The sequence below is a fragment of the Sebastes fasciatus genome, chromosome 21 (assembly GCF_043250625.1).
Source record: "Sebastes fasciatus isolate fSebFas1 chromosome 21, fSebFas1.pri, whole genome shotgun sequence".
Taxonomy (NCBI): Eukaryota; Metazoa; Chordata; class Actinopteri; order Perciformes; family Sebastidae; genus Sebastes; species Sebastes fasciatus.
The window spans coordinates 24,748,857-24,765,700 of NC_133815.1; the positions used below are offsets into that span (position 1 = coordinate 24,748,857).

At 41.3% G+C, this 16,844-nt stretch overlaps 2 protein-coding genes across 4 annotated transcripts in view; one reads left to right on the forward strand and one right to left on the reverse strand.

Annotated features, from left to right (window-relative positions):
• Positions 1–6,673: 6,673 nt before the first annotated feature.
• Positions 6,674–14,215, reverse strand: LOC141760102 (uncharacterized). Its single transcript, XM_074622752.1, has 5 exons — positions 13,864–14,215; positions 11,068–11,176; positions 8,072–8,191; positions 7,760–7,838; positions 6,674–6,765 (listed from the first exon to the last, which is right to left on the reverse strand). The coding sequence occupies exons 1-5, from the start codon at positions 13,962–13,964 to the stop codon at positions 6,674–6,676; spliced, it is 501 nt and encodes a 166-aa protein (XP_074478853.1). The 5' UTR covers positions 13,965–14,215.
• A 1,644-nt stretch (positions 14,216–15,859) lies between these two features.
• pde1ca (phosphodiesterase 1C, calmodulin-dependent a) overlaps positions 15,860–16,844 on the forward strand; it is a 29,087-nt gene continuing 28,102 nt past the window's right edge. For 2 of the 3 annotated variants that reach the window (XM_074621963.1, XM_074621964.1), the window contains exon 1: positions 15,867–16,455. In XM_074621963.1, the coding sequence (XP_074478064.1) occupies positions 16,371–16,455 (85 nt within the window). In that variant the 5' untranslated portion in view covers positions 15,867–16,370. Of the gene's footprint in view, positions 16,456–16,844 lie in introns of all 3 variants that reach the window. The other variant, XM_074621965.1, reaches the window with a different exon arrangement.

Sequence of the window (16,844 nt, forward strand, 5' to 3'; positions counted from 1 at the left end):
AGATGTGAGAATAGAACGAGAGCTGATTCACTTGCTAGGAAGCTGCAGAATAATAACCATTATGATTTCTGGGAAGTGGTGAGAGTTATGGATAACTGTAAAACCTCCTTACCATCCAACATTGAGGCTGCATGGGGTTTAGACAAAATAGCTGAGGTGTGGCGTGAGCATTATTGTAATTTATTCAACTGTGTTAAAAGTAATGAAGTTGTAGTTGAAAATGTTGATCTCTCTGAAAACATGGCGGTCAGGTCAGATGATGTCTATGATGCCATTATGATGCGATGATAACAAGGCTTGAGGTATCGATAATATCACTGCAGAACACCTACAAAATGCCAGTCCAAAGCTTTGTCGTCTGCTTGCTATGTGCTTTATTGGTCTCATAGTCCATGGTGTTCTTCCAGATTCTATCGCCTCGGTATTGTTAGTGCCTGTTATTAAGGACAAGGCTGGTAAGTTAAATAGCATGGATAATTATAGACATATTGCCCTTGCTAGTATTCTACAATTTCATTTAGCAGACGCTTTAGTCCGAAGCGACGCACATCTGAGAGTTCGTACACACAAGCAAGGATCTAGATAGGAGGGAACAACGTAAGTAACAACAGCTTCAAGTCCAATCGGACACATGTGCCGACAGGCAGTGCACAGAGGCAACGTACAGGGTGGATAGAAGCAGATATTTTTTCCCTTTCTTTTTTTTGGTCATCAACATCATTAACATTATCAACATCAGCAACATCCTCAATATCCTCATCATCAATATCCTCAATATCATCATCATCATGTGCCATTAGGTGCGGAGGTGTTCATGAAAGAGCTAGGTCTTTAGCTTTTTCTTAAAGGTGGAAAGGGACTCTGCAGATCGAGTAGAGTTCGGTAGCTCATTCCACCACCAGGGGACTACAGAGGAGAAGAGTCTAACTAGCGTCTTAGGGCCTCTGTTGGGATGGGAGTACCAGGCGTCTTTCATTGGCCGAGCGTAGTGGGAGGGAGTGTAGACCTGGATGAGGGAGTTCAGGTAGGAAGGAGGGAGTGTAGACCTGGATGAGGGAGTTTAGGTAGGAGAGAGGGAGTGCAGACCTGGATGAGGGAGTTCAGGTGGGAGGGAGTGTAGACCTGGATGAGGGAGTTCAGGTAGGAGGCAGGGAGTGTAGACCTGGATGAGGGAGTTCAGGTAGGAGGGAGGGAGTGTAGACCTGGATGAGGGAGTTCAGGTAGGAGGCAGGGAGTGTAGACCTGGATGAGCGAGTTCAGGTAGGCGGGAGGGAGTGTAGACCTGGATGAGGGAGTTCAGGTAGGAGGGAGGGAGTGTAGACATGGATGAGGGAGGTCAGGTAGGAGGGAGGGAGTGTAGACCTGGATGAGGGAGTTCAGGTAGGAGGCAGGGAGTGTAGACCTGGATGAGGGAGTTCAGGTAGGCGGGAGGGAGTGTAGACCTGGATGAGGGAGTTCAGGTAGGAGGGAGGGAGTGTAGACATGGATGAGGGAGGTCAGGTAGGAGGGAGGGAGTGTAGACCTGGATGAGCGAGTTCAGGTAGGCGGGAGGGAGTGTAGACCTGGATGAGGGAGTTCAGGTAGGCGGGAGGGAGTGTAGACCTGGATGAGGGAGTTCAGGTAGGAGGGAGGGAGTGTAGACATGGATGAGGGAGGTCAGATAGGAGGGAGGGAGTGTAGACCTGGATGAGGGAGTTCAGGTAGGCGGTAGCTCTTTTTGTTGCCGTTTTGTAAGCGAGCAACAGAGTTTTAAATTTGATGCGAGCGTCTACTGGGAGCCAGTGGAGGGAAATAAACAGCAGAGTGACGTGTGCTGTGTAGGGTTGTTTGAAGACCAGGCGCACTGCTGCGTTCTGGATCATCTACAGAGGTTTGAATGTGCATGCAGGGAGGCCTGCCAGTAGGGAGTTGCAGTAGTCATTGTGTGATATTACAAGAGCCTGTACCGGGAGTTGAGTTGCATGCTCTGACAGGTAGGGTCTGTTCTTCATGATGTTGTACAGGGCAAATCAACACGGCTGAGCGATAGAGTGAATCTTAAAGGTTAGCTGTTCGTCAATCATGACACCCAGATTCCAGGCAGACTTTGTGGGTTTGAGTTTGGTTAGTCTAAACTGGATGTTGATCTGTGGTTGTATAGAGGGACTGGCTGGGACGACAAGGAGCTCAGTCTTAGATAGGTTGAGCTGAAGGTGGCGTTCTTTCATTCATTTAGAGATATTGGCAAGGCATGACGAGATCCGTGCCGAGACTGTAGTGTCATCTGGCGAGAATGTTATGAAGAGTTGGGTATCATCCACATAGCAGTGGTATGAGAAACCATGGGAGCGAATGGTTGCGCCAAGTGAAGTGGTGTATATTGAGAAGAGAAGGGGACGGAGTGCTGACCCCTTGAGGAATCCCTGTGGATAAACAGTGCGGTTTGGACACTTCTCCCTTCCATACTCTAAAAGATCTCCCTGAGAGGTAGGACATGAACCAGTAGAGGGCAGATCCTGAGATACCAAGCTTAGAGATTGTGGAGAGGAGGATTTTGTGGTTCACTGTGTCAAAGGCAGCTGACAGATCTAGCAGCAATAAGGCTGAGGACTGACCAGCAGCTCTCGCGAAACGCAGAGATTCTGTTACCGACAGTAGTGCAGTCTCGGTAGACTGGCCCGCTTAAAGCCAGACTGATTTGGGTTGGGCTGGGGGGGGGGCGGTTCAGCAGTGGGGTGACCCGAGCGGAAACCAAATGTTTTCTTACCATTAAATGAAGTCAAATCTCTTTTCAATTTAACATCCAAACATGATACTAAATTTAAATCTTTTTTAGGCTCTTGTATTAAAATCATCTCCTTTAACCATGAATGTCCAGTGCAGCAGGCTCTATCTTGTGGTACTATACCAGGGGTCAGCAACCTTTACTATCAAAAGAGCGATTTTAGGCAAAAAAAATTAAAAATCTGTCTTGAGCTGCAAAACATTTGAGCATTGTGATGAAGGTAACACAATTTATAGTCTGAGTATATATAAGTCTAATGCAGTGAGGGCCAAAGTGCAAATGTACTACGGAGTATTAGGACCACATTGAGGGAAAACAAATCTGAGATTTCCAGAATAAAGTCGTAATATTACGAGAATAAAGTCGTAATACTACGAGAATAAAATCATAACTTTACGAGAATACAAGTCGTAATATTACGAGAATAAAGTAATAATATAACGAGAATAAAGTCATTGGTTTACGAGGAAAATGTCGTAATGTTACGAGAATAAAGTGATAACTTTATGAGAAAAAAAGGAAATAACACGTAAAATTACTACTTTATAATATTATGACTTTATTCTCTAAATCTCAGATTATTTTTTTTCCTCAATGTGGCCCTAATACTCTGTCGTACAATCGTACCATAGACCTACAACAATGATAAATAAAAATGAAAATGTAAACAAAAAAACAGTTATTCATTTGCATATTTAAAAATCCACAGGGAGCCACTGGAGAGGGGCTAAAGAGCCGCATGTGGCCCGGAGCCGCAGGTTGCAGACCCTTGTACTATACAGACCGCCTGGCTCCTATTCACAATTTTTAGAAGAATTCAGAGAATTTATCTCAGACATTATTACTGATTCTGATGAAAGGGTATGATGTTTGTTGTACAGCTATTTACATGAATGGAACACTCCATATGCAAGCTAGTGTATCATATAAATGGCTATATAAAATATAAAAGGGAGCGATTTGTGGGAAAAAAATCAAAGGGGAGGATGTTTTTGTTTGTTCATGAAAATTAATCCCAAACCACAGTGGGCGTATATAGATATTTCTTACAGCTGTTAAAGTAACATTTATAGAATAATAGAACTCTTAATACAACTATTTTAAACTTGAACTTAACCACTGCATTTGCAGAAATACTTTAATCCATTTTTTTTTATTTAAGTCATCAAGTAGCACAATATTTTCAATTTCTTTCCTTGTCACAACAAAAGGTGAAACGCTAAGTTAACATGCCAGCAGGGCTTAATGATAATTATGGTCTGGACAGTTCTGCTGATGGACCCTCCTGTATTTCTCTTCGTCCTCTTGTTTTCACCTTCCTCCTCTTCTTAATGCCCAGCCCCGACCCACAGCTGGGCAGCAGCTATTATTATAATTTGTTCCTGGCTAAATTGATTTAAATGTATTGAAATGCAAGATAAAATATGTATTTCCATTGTAGATTGTGCAACATATAATTATGGCCTTGCAGCCATTATTGTGTTATGATACAGTGCGGGTTGTCTAGGATGTTACAGGTGCCTGCCAGTCAGTTGCTCAGCCCTGAGAAAAAAGAGACACCAAAGTCCATGTGCTCCAGCCAGTGTGAGGCGGGAAAAGGGTGGGGGGGGCAGGTCTTAGTGATGGATGGCAAAGCCCAGCTGAGCATATTGCTCCCTTAATAAAAGCTGCCCTGCAATCCACACGCAGCTAAGGGTGTATTTTCTCTCGGTGGCTCCCTCCACCCTCCTCACTCCGCCATCATTTTTAAGAGCGAAAACTGGTTTAGGTGTCAGAAAGAATGATGCCCCTCGTCAGACTGCGACTCACCTCTGAGCGGTATCCAAGGCTATATTCACACCAAGTGGCTCTCTCTTGGTGTGCGCGCTGCTTTCTTTTTCGCTCTTGTTTTTTACCAAGGGCCAAGAACAAACAAGTAAGACAGAGGACATCATCAAACTTTCACCTGGTGATTTCAAACCAAAAATGATGAGTCAGTCTTAATTTGTCTGTTAGGAGACAGACGGATCCACAGCACAGCCTTGAACATAATACACGGTGAGTTGGTGGTCATGGACCAGGAAGTTGTAAGCAGAGCCCTGTTCTTAATAACTGTTGTCTATGTAAAGATACAGAGGAGTAATATTTACCTGAGTCTATGATATCAGTCTAGGATATACAGTGAAGTAAAATCAGTCAATATAAAATCCAATCCAAATTTAGTTGGGGAAATTATGAGCAATAGAGAAAAATTCAACAAGTTTCGGACTGGTCATAAAGTTCATAAGGGTACCAGAAAACATTTGATGAGCATATGTCTTTTAAACACTACCAAGTGTAGGCAGTTTATACTTTATATCTGAGTCAATTTCATAAAGCAGAGGTTGTTCTACGGGCCCATACGAGTGCCAGGCAGGTTACAGCAGGTTACAGGCAGGTTACAGGCAGGTTACAGGCAGGTTACAGGCAGGTTACAGCAGGTTACAGGCAGGTTACAGCAGGTTATAGGCAGGTTACAGCAGGTTACAGGCAGGTTACAGGCAGGTTACAGCAGGTTACAGGCAGGTTACAGGCAGGTTACAGACGGGTTACAGCAGGTTACAGCAGGTTATAGGCAGGTTACAGACGGGTTACAGCAGGTTACAGCAGGTTACAGACGGGTTACAGCAGGTTACAGCAGGTTACAGGCAGGTTAGAGACGGGTTACAGCAGGTTACAGGCAGGTTACAGCAGGTTACAGCAGGTTACAGACAGGTTACAACAGGTTACAGCAGGTTACAGACAGGTAACAGCAGGTTACAGGCAGGTTACAGACGGGTTACAGCAGGTTACAGGCAGGTTAGAGACGGGTTACAGCAGGTTACAGGCAGGTTACAGCAGGTTACAGCAGGTTACAGACAAGTTACAGCAGGTTACAGCAGGTTACAGACAGGTTACAACAGGTTACAGCAGGTTACAGACAGGTAACAGCAGGTTACAGGCAGGTTACAGACGGGTTACAGCAGGTTACAGGCAGGTTAGAGACGGGTTACAGCAGGTTACAGGCAGGTTACAGCAGGTTACAGCAGGTTACAGACAGGTTACAGCAGGTTACAGCAGGTTACAGACAGGTTACAACAGGTTACAGCAGGTTACAGACAGGTAACAGCAGGTTACAGGCAGGTTACAGGCAGGTTACAGCAGGTTACAGCAGGTTACAGCAGGTTACAGACAGGTTACAGCAGGTTACAGACAGGTTGCAGCAGGTTACAGCAGGTTACAGACAGGTTACAGCAGGTTACAGCAGGTTACAGACAGGTAACAGCAGGTTACAGGCAGGTTATAGCAGGTTGCAGGCAGGTTATAGCAGGTTATAGCAGGTTACAGGCAGGTTAGAGCAGGTTACAGCAGGTTGCAGGCAGGTTACAGCAGGTTACAGGCAGGTTACAGCAGGTTACAGACAGGCATGTTGTAGGAAACAAGCAACAGAACACCACTTAACACTGCTGACAAACAAGCACTGATAGGGGAAGTGGGTTCAGGTGAGCAGGAGTTCTGGTGACTGCAGGGCTGATGAGGGACAGGTTAAACTAATCAGGGCGGGGCAGACAATCAAAACTGGCGGGAAAACACACAAACGCAGGAAGTGAAGTGTTCTGAATTGAGAGTAACAATATAAAACAGGAAGTACTTACCATCAATGAAATGAATGAAACACATGGAGAAGGGCAGATTATGACAGTTCAGACTAAACTGAATAATGTCAGTGTTTTTATTAGGTATTTATTGCATAAGAAGAAAAAAATGACAATAAACTCCAAAATACAACAGCAGCGAGCAGGTAATGTTATTATTTTTTTTGTAGCCATTAAAAAACTGAATAAAAATCAAAAGTTGAAAATATTAAGTTATTGCTTTTGATATAATGTGGTGGTCATCCTAAATGTTGAGTCAGTAGACGGTGCAGTTAGCAGAGGAGCGTTGGGTACACAGGAAGTCACTGGTGACCTCTTTATATCCTCTGGCTTCAGTGAGACCACTTCCTGTTCAACAGATGACAGAAGAAACAGGTATGATGAGCATCCGCTCACAGATGAAGACTGGCACGACTGTACAGAATGTGCTTCATACTATATGTTTAAATGGGCTTATCTTGTCCTTGAAACCTTAATTAATGACCACTGTGAGTGTGAGGGACGTGTCCAGGTCAAGCGGCAGCCTCCGCTGTCAAAAACTGCAGTTCCTCTAATGGCCACTTGAGGCTCCAAAAGGGACTCAACCCCCATAGACCTCCATGTTAAAATGACCAATTAAGATCCACCTCTTTGCCCATTTTGAGCTTCACAACAGCTCTTCAGAAGCCTGTGGGTGACGACACCGAGACTACGTCCATATTTTATACAGTCTATGGTCCTCATACATTTTCTCATTTATTAGATAAATGTCTACGTTTTAATGTCCAACAGTGCAAAAACAGAGAATGACAACGTTAATTTGGGATTGTGTCATTCGTATTTGCCCATTTGTTTTGCATTCATCTAAAGCATTTTGCTTGACATTGTCCTGCAGTGGGAACAGAGAAGAGTTGAAAATATAAGGACGGCAGCTAGTCTGACAATTATACAAGGTTTATTATTTTTGTCTTTCCCTCTTGTTGGTCGCGGTTGCACCGCAGGGGGGAATTATTTTTATAGAGTAATCTGACATGAACAACGTGAAACAAGTTCATTCACAGGGCTTATTAATCAGATTTTTATTTCCTTTGAGCATAGTACTGATGCTTCCGTGAGAAATGTATTACAGTGATCTTAATCAGGAGAGCAAGATGCACATTTCATCTTTCTATGCAGATTAAACATTTTTTTCTGCTGCAGCTGTTATGTTAATCTGACGGCATTCAATTCAGATTTGTTGATGAGGTGTTACAGAAACGTCCATCCTGCATGGCAATCTGGTCAGTATCTCTTCAGATATGCTGGACGGATGGTGAGTGTTGGGAGGACGAAGTAAAAGGCTGTCAGTTGCTTCTGATCTTACCTTCTATGAGGTTGTAGAGGTTGCAGTAGTTGGTGCCGTGGTCTTTAATGGTATACCAGGTCTCGGAGACGGACATGGCCTACAGACAGTGTTACAACTCTATGTGTTAAATAAAAGACAAGGCTGCAGACAGTAATAGACAGAAACAGAAATAAGGCCAGATACCATGAAAGGAAAAAAAAAACCTTTAGGTTGAGACAGAGAGGAAACAGATGGTGACAGGTGTCAGTGGTTGGATGACGATGGAACAATTAGCTAGTTTGGTTTTCCAGAAACTGTCAGATAATGAATTAGAGGAGAGTGAAAACCTACCGAGACGTGACAGCAAGTGAAGAAGTGATAGGAGACCAGCCGGAAGTTGATTTCATCCACAGTCCTCTTAAAGGGAGTGGTGTGTTTGGCTGCTATAAAGTGGACAGTGGCAGACTGCAGCTGCAGAGAGGACAAACATAATAATTATTTATTTTTTTATTGATCAAACTCAAAGTCACAAGGCACAGAGAGATTATATTCACTTTTCATTGGTTTTGGTTAAACCCCTCAACCAAGCAGGACCCTTTATCCCATCACCATACGTGACTCCTTCCTGCTATCAGCTATTGACAACACAAATATTATTTATTTACATTTAAAGGTCCCATATTGTGCTGATTTTCAGGTTCATACTTGTATTTTCGGTTTCTACTAGAACATGTTTACATGCTTTATTGTTAAAAAAACCCCATTATTTTCCTCATACTGTCTGCCTGAATATACCTGTATTTACCCTCTGTCTGAAACGCTCCGTTTTAGTGCATTTCAATGGAATTGCGACGGAATTGCGTTGCTAAGCAACAGCTTGGGTCCATGTTTACTTCCTGTCAGCTGATATCATTCACATACACTGCAACAGAAAATAAACTGGGACACATTTAGAATGTTTACATTTAAAACTGTGAAATGGTCTAAATATTGTAGATTTGTGACATCACAAAATGACAGAAATTTTGACGGCTTGTTTCAAAAGCTCAGTTTCTGAATACGGGCTGTGTGTATTTCTCTGTGGATTAGGCGTTTCGATACTTTCACAGTATTTATAAAGCACTTAAACCTGCTTTATAATATAAAATCCATGAAAATGTCACTTTTTACAATATGGGACCTTTAAACCATCTTAGTACATAATAATTATATAATTGCAGACCAAAGTAAAAGAACAAGAGTGGAAAGAAAAAGGGAAAGAAAGAGTAAATAACTATAAAAAAATCTGATTCTAAAAATAAAATAAAAATAATTAAGAAAAACTTAATGTAAAGAAAAGAATTTTAAGTTGATCAAAGTATCACCTTTTTAAACAATGTGGTCAGAGCTGCTGCCAGCCATGGTTTTGGTGCACACACATGAAAACAATATCTTCTGGTATTGTTACTGTAGTTAAGCCAAGACCACGTCACAGTCTACAGTGTCATTCTCGGTATAGTTTTAAGCATGAACATGAAGAAGACAACAAGACTAAGAGTCTTATGCTATTTTCTTCAGGTGCACCGTGCACCAAACAAACGCGTCGTTTTGGTGTTGATTAGGTGGCGTGGTGCAGTTTTGGTGCTCATTTTGGCATGAAATTGCATTTGCGTTCAAACCTGTCCAGACCACCTCTTATCACAGACGTTATCAAAGATCAGATCAGAGTTATTATATGAGATAATATATAAGATGATCCTCTGGTAACCATAAGAGTGTGGGGACATCACATTGTTGGCGGTTCAATGCCCAGACCCTGCTGTCCATACGTCAAAGTGTCCTGGTCCTGGAACCATCTGCAGGCCCAGCTCAGACTGGAAACCCTGATCTCTTTACATAGAATAAAGGAGGTGGTCACTGCTAGTTGCTAGTTGCTAGTTGCTTCAATTAAATAAAGACATGACCAACATGCTGCCCTGTTAATGCACTGTATAATGATGTCATGTATTTTGTCGTACCTATTGTTACTGTCATGATTCAGTGTTGTTGTCTATAGTTATGTGTTGGATGCTGCTATAGGGACAAGAGTTGAGGATTAGTAATAGCTCTAAACTGTAATCTGTGCAGCACATCAGCTTCATGCCCTGTATTAGAACTATGTTCAATTTCATCGTCTCTATCAAATAAAAATAAAATAAAAATCATTTGACCCGGTCTCGGCTAAAGGTCTCACTTGTAAAAGAGGTTTTAATCTCAATGTGACTTTGTAATTCAGGGGTCTGCAACCTGCGGCTCCGGAGCCACATGCGGCTCTTTAGCCCCTCTCCAGTGGCTCCCTGTGGATTTATAAAAATGGAAATGAATAACTGTTTTTTGTTTACATTTTCATTTTTATTTATCATTGTTGTAAGTCTATGGTACAACGGTACGAAGGAGTATTAGGGCCACACTGGGGGAAAAAAATATATCTGAGATTTCGAGAATAAAGTCATAATATTATGAATATTCTTTTTTTCTCGTAAAGTTATGACTTTATTCTCGTAATATGACTTTTTTTCTCGTAAAGTTATGACTTTATTCTCATAATATTACGACTTTTTTTCTCGTAATGTTATGACTTTATTCTGTAAATCTCAGATGTTTTTTCCCTCAATGTGGCCCTAATACTCCGTAGTACATTTGCACTTGGGCCCTCACTGCATTAGACTTATATACTATATACTTAGACTATAAACTGTGTTACCTTCATCACAATGCTCAAATGTTTTGAGGCTCCAGACAGATTTTTTTTGTGCCAAAAATGGCTCTTTTGAGAATAAAGGTTGCTGACCTCTGTCCTAGTTAAATAAAGGTTATACATATTTATAGAAGACACTGAACCCTGAACTGCTCCTGATGGTCAGACCAGCAACTATCTCGCTACCATCTGTGTGTGTGTGAATGGATGAATGAGGCAAATTGTATAAAGCACTTTGGATAAAAGCACTATATATATGCAGCCATTCACCAGTCACCATTTAGGTCTGTAGCACATTCTACAGCAATCCAGTTGTGGAGATATTTCAATATTCATCCAATAGTTGTGAAGATATTTCAGTATGAACCACAAATGTCAACCTGCTGGTGGCATCACAGGAAAAGTCAGTATAGGATTGACTCTCTGGGGGAACATGAATGTCAATGGAAATCCATCCATTACTTTTTGAGTTGTCTCAGTCTGGACCAAAGCTGTGGACCGACTCATACTGACTGATGTTTCATCCATAGAACCATAAAACCTGAACACTCCTGCTGAGGTCAAACTTCAGTTAGTCAGCTTGTTTAAAGTCTGTACACACACACACACACACACACACACACACACACACCTTGTACAGGCACCTCTGTCCTCCCATGGTGCAGCCAGTCATGGTTCTCCACTTGTTAATCTGTGAGACCAGAGATTGATAAACCTTCTGGCACGGTATCCCAAAGTACCTGCATGAGAGGAAGAACAAGCTCAGTCACTGAATGTGTGTTCTGAACTGAACTGAAGTAAACACAATAGTGCCATCTAGTGGACATTAGCTGTGAGTGTCTTCATCATGAAGCCTTTGAAAAGGCTGAGTTAATATTACTGTATTTTATGTTATTGAAAGAAAGAAAATAAAGATCAAATTCAAGAAAGGCTGCAGAATTATGTAATTTCCTGTTGGTCTGTTTTTCTCTTATTTCTCTTAAAGGTTCCGTATTGTAAAAAGTGAGATTCTCATGTCTTTTACATTATAAAGCAGGTTTAAGTGCTACATAAATACTGTCAAAACGCTCACTATACGGAGAAATACACACAGCCCGTATTCAGAAATTGTGCGTTTGAAACAAGCTGACAGCATTTCTGTCCATTTGTGATGTCACAAATATACAATATTTAGATCATTACACGGTTTTAAATGTAAATATTCTAAATGTGTCCCAGTTTATTTCCTGTTGTAGTGTATGTGAATAATATCAGCTGACAGGATGTAAACATGGATCCAAACTGTTGCCTAACAACGCAATTCCATTGCATTTCCGTTGAAACGCGCTAAAACGGAGCGTTTCAGAGTTTAAATGCAGGTATATTCAGGCCGACAGTATGAGGAAAATAAAGTTTTTTTTTAACATTGCAGCATGTAAACATGTTCTAGTAGAAACACAAAATACAAGTATAAACCTGAAAATGAGCATGATATGGGACCTTTGAACAGGTGAGGCCAATGCTCTTCATTATGAGGAATACTGTCTCAGTCCAGTCTACATTCATGCCTGAAGCTCAGCTGAAGGACATCTCAGTGGCCTGCTCTGTGATTTGACCGGCCAGTTAAATTAATCACCGCTATAATAAGATGATCACATGATTACATGTTCTATCCCCAACATATTCCCAAAATGCATACACGGTTGTTTTGACTGGAAATATTACAAATGAATGTCTAATACAATAGCAATTACTGAAACTGAGAACATAGTGTTTTTGTTGAGAACGTGATTACAGTGTAACGTCATAGGTGGTAGACATGAGAATTTCCTTTAATCATTTGTGTCGCTGCTCTAGTAACTATAGTTACTAAAGTTTTTCTTTTGAATTGTGTTTTAGAGATGTTATAGACCAGAAAGGTACAGATTTCACAGATTATTTGGTGATTTGATATTGTTGCACTACCTTTTGTGTAATAGAGTTAATTTTATGATTTTATATCTATTTGCCTTTTTTCTTTCTTTCTCCATCTCCTCTCTCTTACTCTTTCTATCCCGATCTCACTCTCCCTCTCACACATTCCATCTCTCTATTTGTTTCTCTGTCTCCATCTACCTTCTCTTACTCTTTCTATACATCTTTCACTCTCCCAGTTCCGTAATGCACTGGAGAAATCCGTATATGTTCTGGTTCAAATAAATATAATATTTTTGAAAAGGTGAGTTGTAAGTTGATTCAGTGCGAAGTTTAAGGCAACTGGGAAACTTACCATTATTGGTTAAGTTAAGGAATAAATTTAAGTAGAAACAATTTAAAAACATTAGTCCACTTAACTTGAAATAGCAAGTGGTATGAATGTAGTTGAAGTTATCTTGACTTGAAATTGTGAGTTAAAATAGTGTGGAATTGTACGTTTGTATGACTAGATATAGCAAGGTTCCTTGAATGGATAATATAACATAGTTAGTTGTTTTAACTCAGAGTGTCAAGTTTAAACAACAAATGATCATTAGTTAAACAAATTGTATAACTTAACTTTTTGAGTTGAAACAAAGCTTATCTTAAAGTTGAGTTTACTCACGGTTTTAAGGCAGCAGTTCAACATTTCGTTTCTAAGTTTAACCGACTTGAAATGTATTACAGTGTAATTACTTACAAGTTACTGGTGTTTATCGCTCATGAGATGAGATTTTCTGGCCATACTCATGGTCGACACATGGCCTCAAGTGCATTTTGCAAGCCACGCAGCAAATTTCAAAATGTGATGGACAGATTGCCATTAGATTTGTTGGCATAAACACTGCCTAGAAATGAGACCATTGCCTTCCCTGTAGTGCCACCCAATGGACAATAGCTGCATCTAGCAATAGTCACTTTGGTATGTGGAGTGTGATGACGGCCTGCAGCCTCCTGCTGGGCTGTACTCTTCTTCTTCTTCTTCTTGCCTTTCTCTTATTTTGTCCACACCGTCCACAATCGTAATCACAATTACAAAAGCAGCCATGCAATGAAGTCCTATTCAATTCAATACAAGTTGATGGTGGCAAGTTGCAGAAAAGCGGAACAATGATGACATACACCCCCTCACCCACACCATCACTATAGAAGCTGAACCTGTGATACACACTCATCACATATGCAGGCAGGATGTACTACAGGACTAGCATTGTATTGAGTAGTACACTGCAAGAGAGCTAAATATAAACTATACAACCTTGTAGAGAAAGTATCTATTCAATGCACACCAATACAGGGGAGTAAGAAGTCATTCTAAATACAGTGAGTTCAATTCATTCTAGCTACTTTAGTATGTTTAATAAATAACCATCTGTTTGTCATTATATATTAGAGATATTTAAAGATTTGTGCAGAATTATGCAATATAGTTGTCCTTATGAAATCCAAACATGTTCTATCAAAGTGTTGTAGAATAGAAAAAAAAACATACCATTCTACTTTGCACTGGGCATGGAGAGGTCCGGCACAACGAACTTCAGAGGTACCAGCTACCAGGAGGAGCACCGCGAGGAACCAACGGACTGGATGCATTCTGCTCCAAACTGCCTCAGCAAAGTTCAGCTTTTGGATTTAAAACTCTGACTGAAAACAGCTCAGCTGACTGACGGACATAAAATCACAGGACGGTCATGTGCTTTTTCTGAAAGGGAAACAGCCTAAATTCAATTAAGTTCAGAGGAGGAAACAATAAAGAGAGGCTGCCAAGATATTTGGTTTGGAGAGGAGACTCACTGTCTGCCTCTGTCTGTCCCTCCACGACTACTAGTCTACTACTATCTACACTGGCAGCGTGTCCAGGTGGGTCCAGTTCCCGCCCAAGGGAGCTTTTTAGGTTATTTTCAACTCTAAATGGGATGTACAGTGTGCCAACTTCTTTGATACAAAAACCTCCTGCTTGATCGGAGAAAGTATAAAGAAAGCCTGTTCCACCCACTATGCTCCCAAGAGAGCACACTGCTTCATTTCTGCTTGGTTGATCAACACTCTTTGACAGTCGTGTCTCGACAAAACATGATATTTCACAGCCCGTCTCGCATTCAGAGCTCAGTAACTGGAAGAAGCAGTAATGAAGCAGAGTGATCACAGTTAAACTCTTCCACCCTGTCAGCTTCCGGACAGACGGCCATCTTTCACTCATGGCTGAGCACAGACATAATATGTACATTTCATATCTACAGTATCTGTATGGTGTCTCATCTGTCTGGTGTCTTCTTCATTCTTCCACACTGTTTTTGTTTTTTTAAAGGTCCAATATTGTAAAAAGTGAGGTTTTCAGGTCTTTTACATTATAAAGCAGGTTTAAGTGCTATATAAATACTGTTAAACTATCAAAAGGCTCAATATACAGAGAAATACACACAGCCCGTATTCAGAAATTGGGCGTTTGAAACAAGCCGTTAGGATTTCTGTCCATTTGTGATGTCACAAATATACAATATTTAGACCATTACACGGTTTTAAATGTAAACATTCTAAATGTGTCCCAGTTTATTTAATGACATCAACAGACAGGAAGTAAACATGGACCAAAACTGTTGCCTAGCAACGCAATTCCGTTGCAATTTCATTGAAATGCAGACAGTATGAGGAAAATAATGTGTTTTTTTTTAACATTACAGTATGTAAACATGTTCTAGTGGAAACACAAAATACAAGTATGAAACTGAAAATGAGCACGATATGGGACCTTTAAAACAAATATTACCATGGCAAAAACTTCCCACGCACACTCTTATTCTTATCAGTAGTTACTAATTTACTTTTTACTTTTTAGACAGCATATATACTGTACATATAGAGTATGTAGAGGCTATGCATGCGTATGTATTTGGTGCATTTGTCTGAGAAATATTTTCGGTAAATTAGCAACCAGCGTTTTGGTGTTGTGATACACACGGATACACAATTATATTTTGACATTGTGTGCTCATGTGTATTCACCAGAGCTGCCTTAAAGCTGCCGTGGGTAGAAATGGAGCAATAATGATTGAAAAAAAGTTATTTTTATAAAACTGTCACTATGTCCTGACAGTAGTGCATGAGACAGGTAATCTGAAAAAAAAATCATGTTCCTCCGGTGTCCTCCGATGCTCCTAATGGCATCTGCAAGATTTCACAGACCGGAGGAAAACAACCAATCAGAGTTGATCTGGAGTCTGCTGTCTCTGAGCAGCTGTCAATCACTCGCAAACTCCGATCAAACAGTTCTCTCCTCAGACGTTCTCAGAATCATCTTGTGGTGTACTGTTTCGTATTGAGATCTGTTGAGCAAATACCGAGCACCGTCCACCAGCCGGAGCACAGTAAATAGGAACGCTCTCTCTCTCTCTGAAATGACCTGTGATTGGTCAAAGTCTCCCATCACGGGCTAGATTTTCTAAAGCCTGAAAACAGAGCCATGAGGAGGTGCAGAAGTCTCTCTCAGAACACTTGAATTACAATTATGCTGCCTGCTGAAGCTTTAAGAGAAACATGAAAATGAAAGGAGACAGATGGGTGGAAATACAGAGAGTTGTGAGGAGAGACGAGGGGAGGTGGAGAGGTTGTGAAGGAGGAGGAGACTTCAGCATAGAAGTGAGGATGGCCAAATAGCAGACCACAGGGGAGTAAGAGAGACACGTCTGCTGCTGAGTCAGCTGTGAATGATGGAGGTATAAGAGAGAAACACCAGAGACAGAGTGAGAGAGCTACTGTTGTGAGTGCTCCTGCTAGAACACAGTGGCCTTGAGGGATGAAGAGCAGGGAGGAGGAGGAGGAGGAGGAGGAGGAGGAGGAGGAGGCCAGCATTACACCCTGAACACAACTGCTGAAAGCTGCAGAACATCTCCAGCCTCCAGAGGGACTATACAAGTCGTCCTCTCCTGGGAAACAGTGCTCAGCTCACCCAACCTCATCCGCTGACAGACAGAGAGCAGAGAGAGCACATCAAGATTCACCATGACACAACCACCATCTAAAAAACAGGGATTTAAAAAGTGTCGGAGCGCCACTTTCAGCATCGATGGCTTCAGCTTCACCATTGGTAAGAGGACGTGTGTGAGTGTTGGTGCTGTTGCTGAACAGATGGTGTTCTCTACTTAAGGTGGTTTATTACATTTGTCGGTGCTCACTCTCCTGTTACATTTTCTTTACTGTTTCTCTGCTGAGCTACAGCACTATCACTATTATTTCTCCAACATGTTAGTTCTCCAACTATTATTTCTCCAACATGTCCTTATCTAAATCCATAACATGACCTCTATAAAGTTGATGTCATGTGAATGTTGGATGAAGTAAATGTTTGTGTTCTGTAATACGTTGTTTAGTCTGTTTTTCCTGGTTTGGGCCCCTTAGTTCTGATGAAGGGAAATCTTAACTTTATAGCATACAGTGATGTTTTAGGAAATAGTGTTCTAACTTGTCAACAGTCAG

Excerpts from the sequence above, each read along its gene's own strand:
- LOC141760102 (XM_074622752.1), bottom strand. The coding sequence starts at position 13,964 with ATGCATCCAGTCCGTTGGTTCCTCGCGGTGCTCCTCCTGGTAGCTGGT. Across the intron at positions 7,839-8,071 it reads TCACTTGCTGTCACGTCTCG|GCCATGTCCGTCTCCGAGAC; the intron begins GTAGGTTTTCAC and ends CACTGTCTGTAG. Across the intron at positions 6,766-7,759 it reads CCTCTACAACCTCATAGAAG|GAAGTGGTCTCACTGAAGCC; the intron begins GTAAGATCAGAA and ends TCTGTTGAACAG.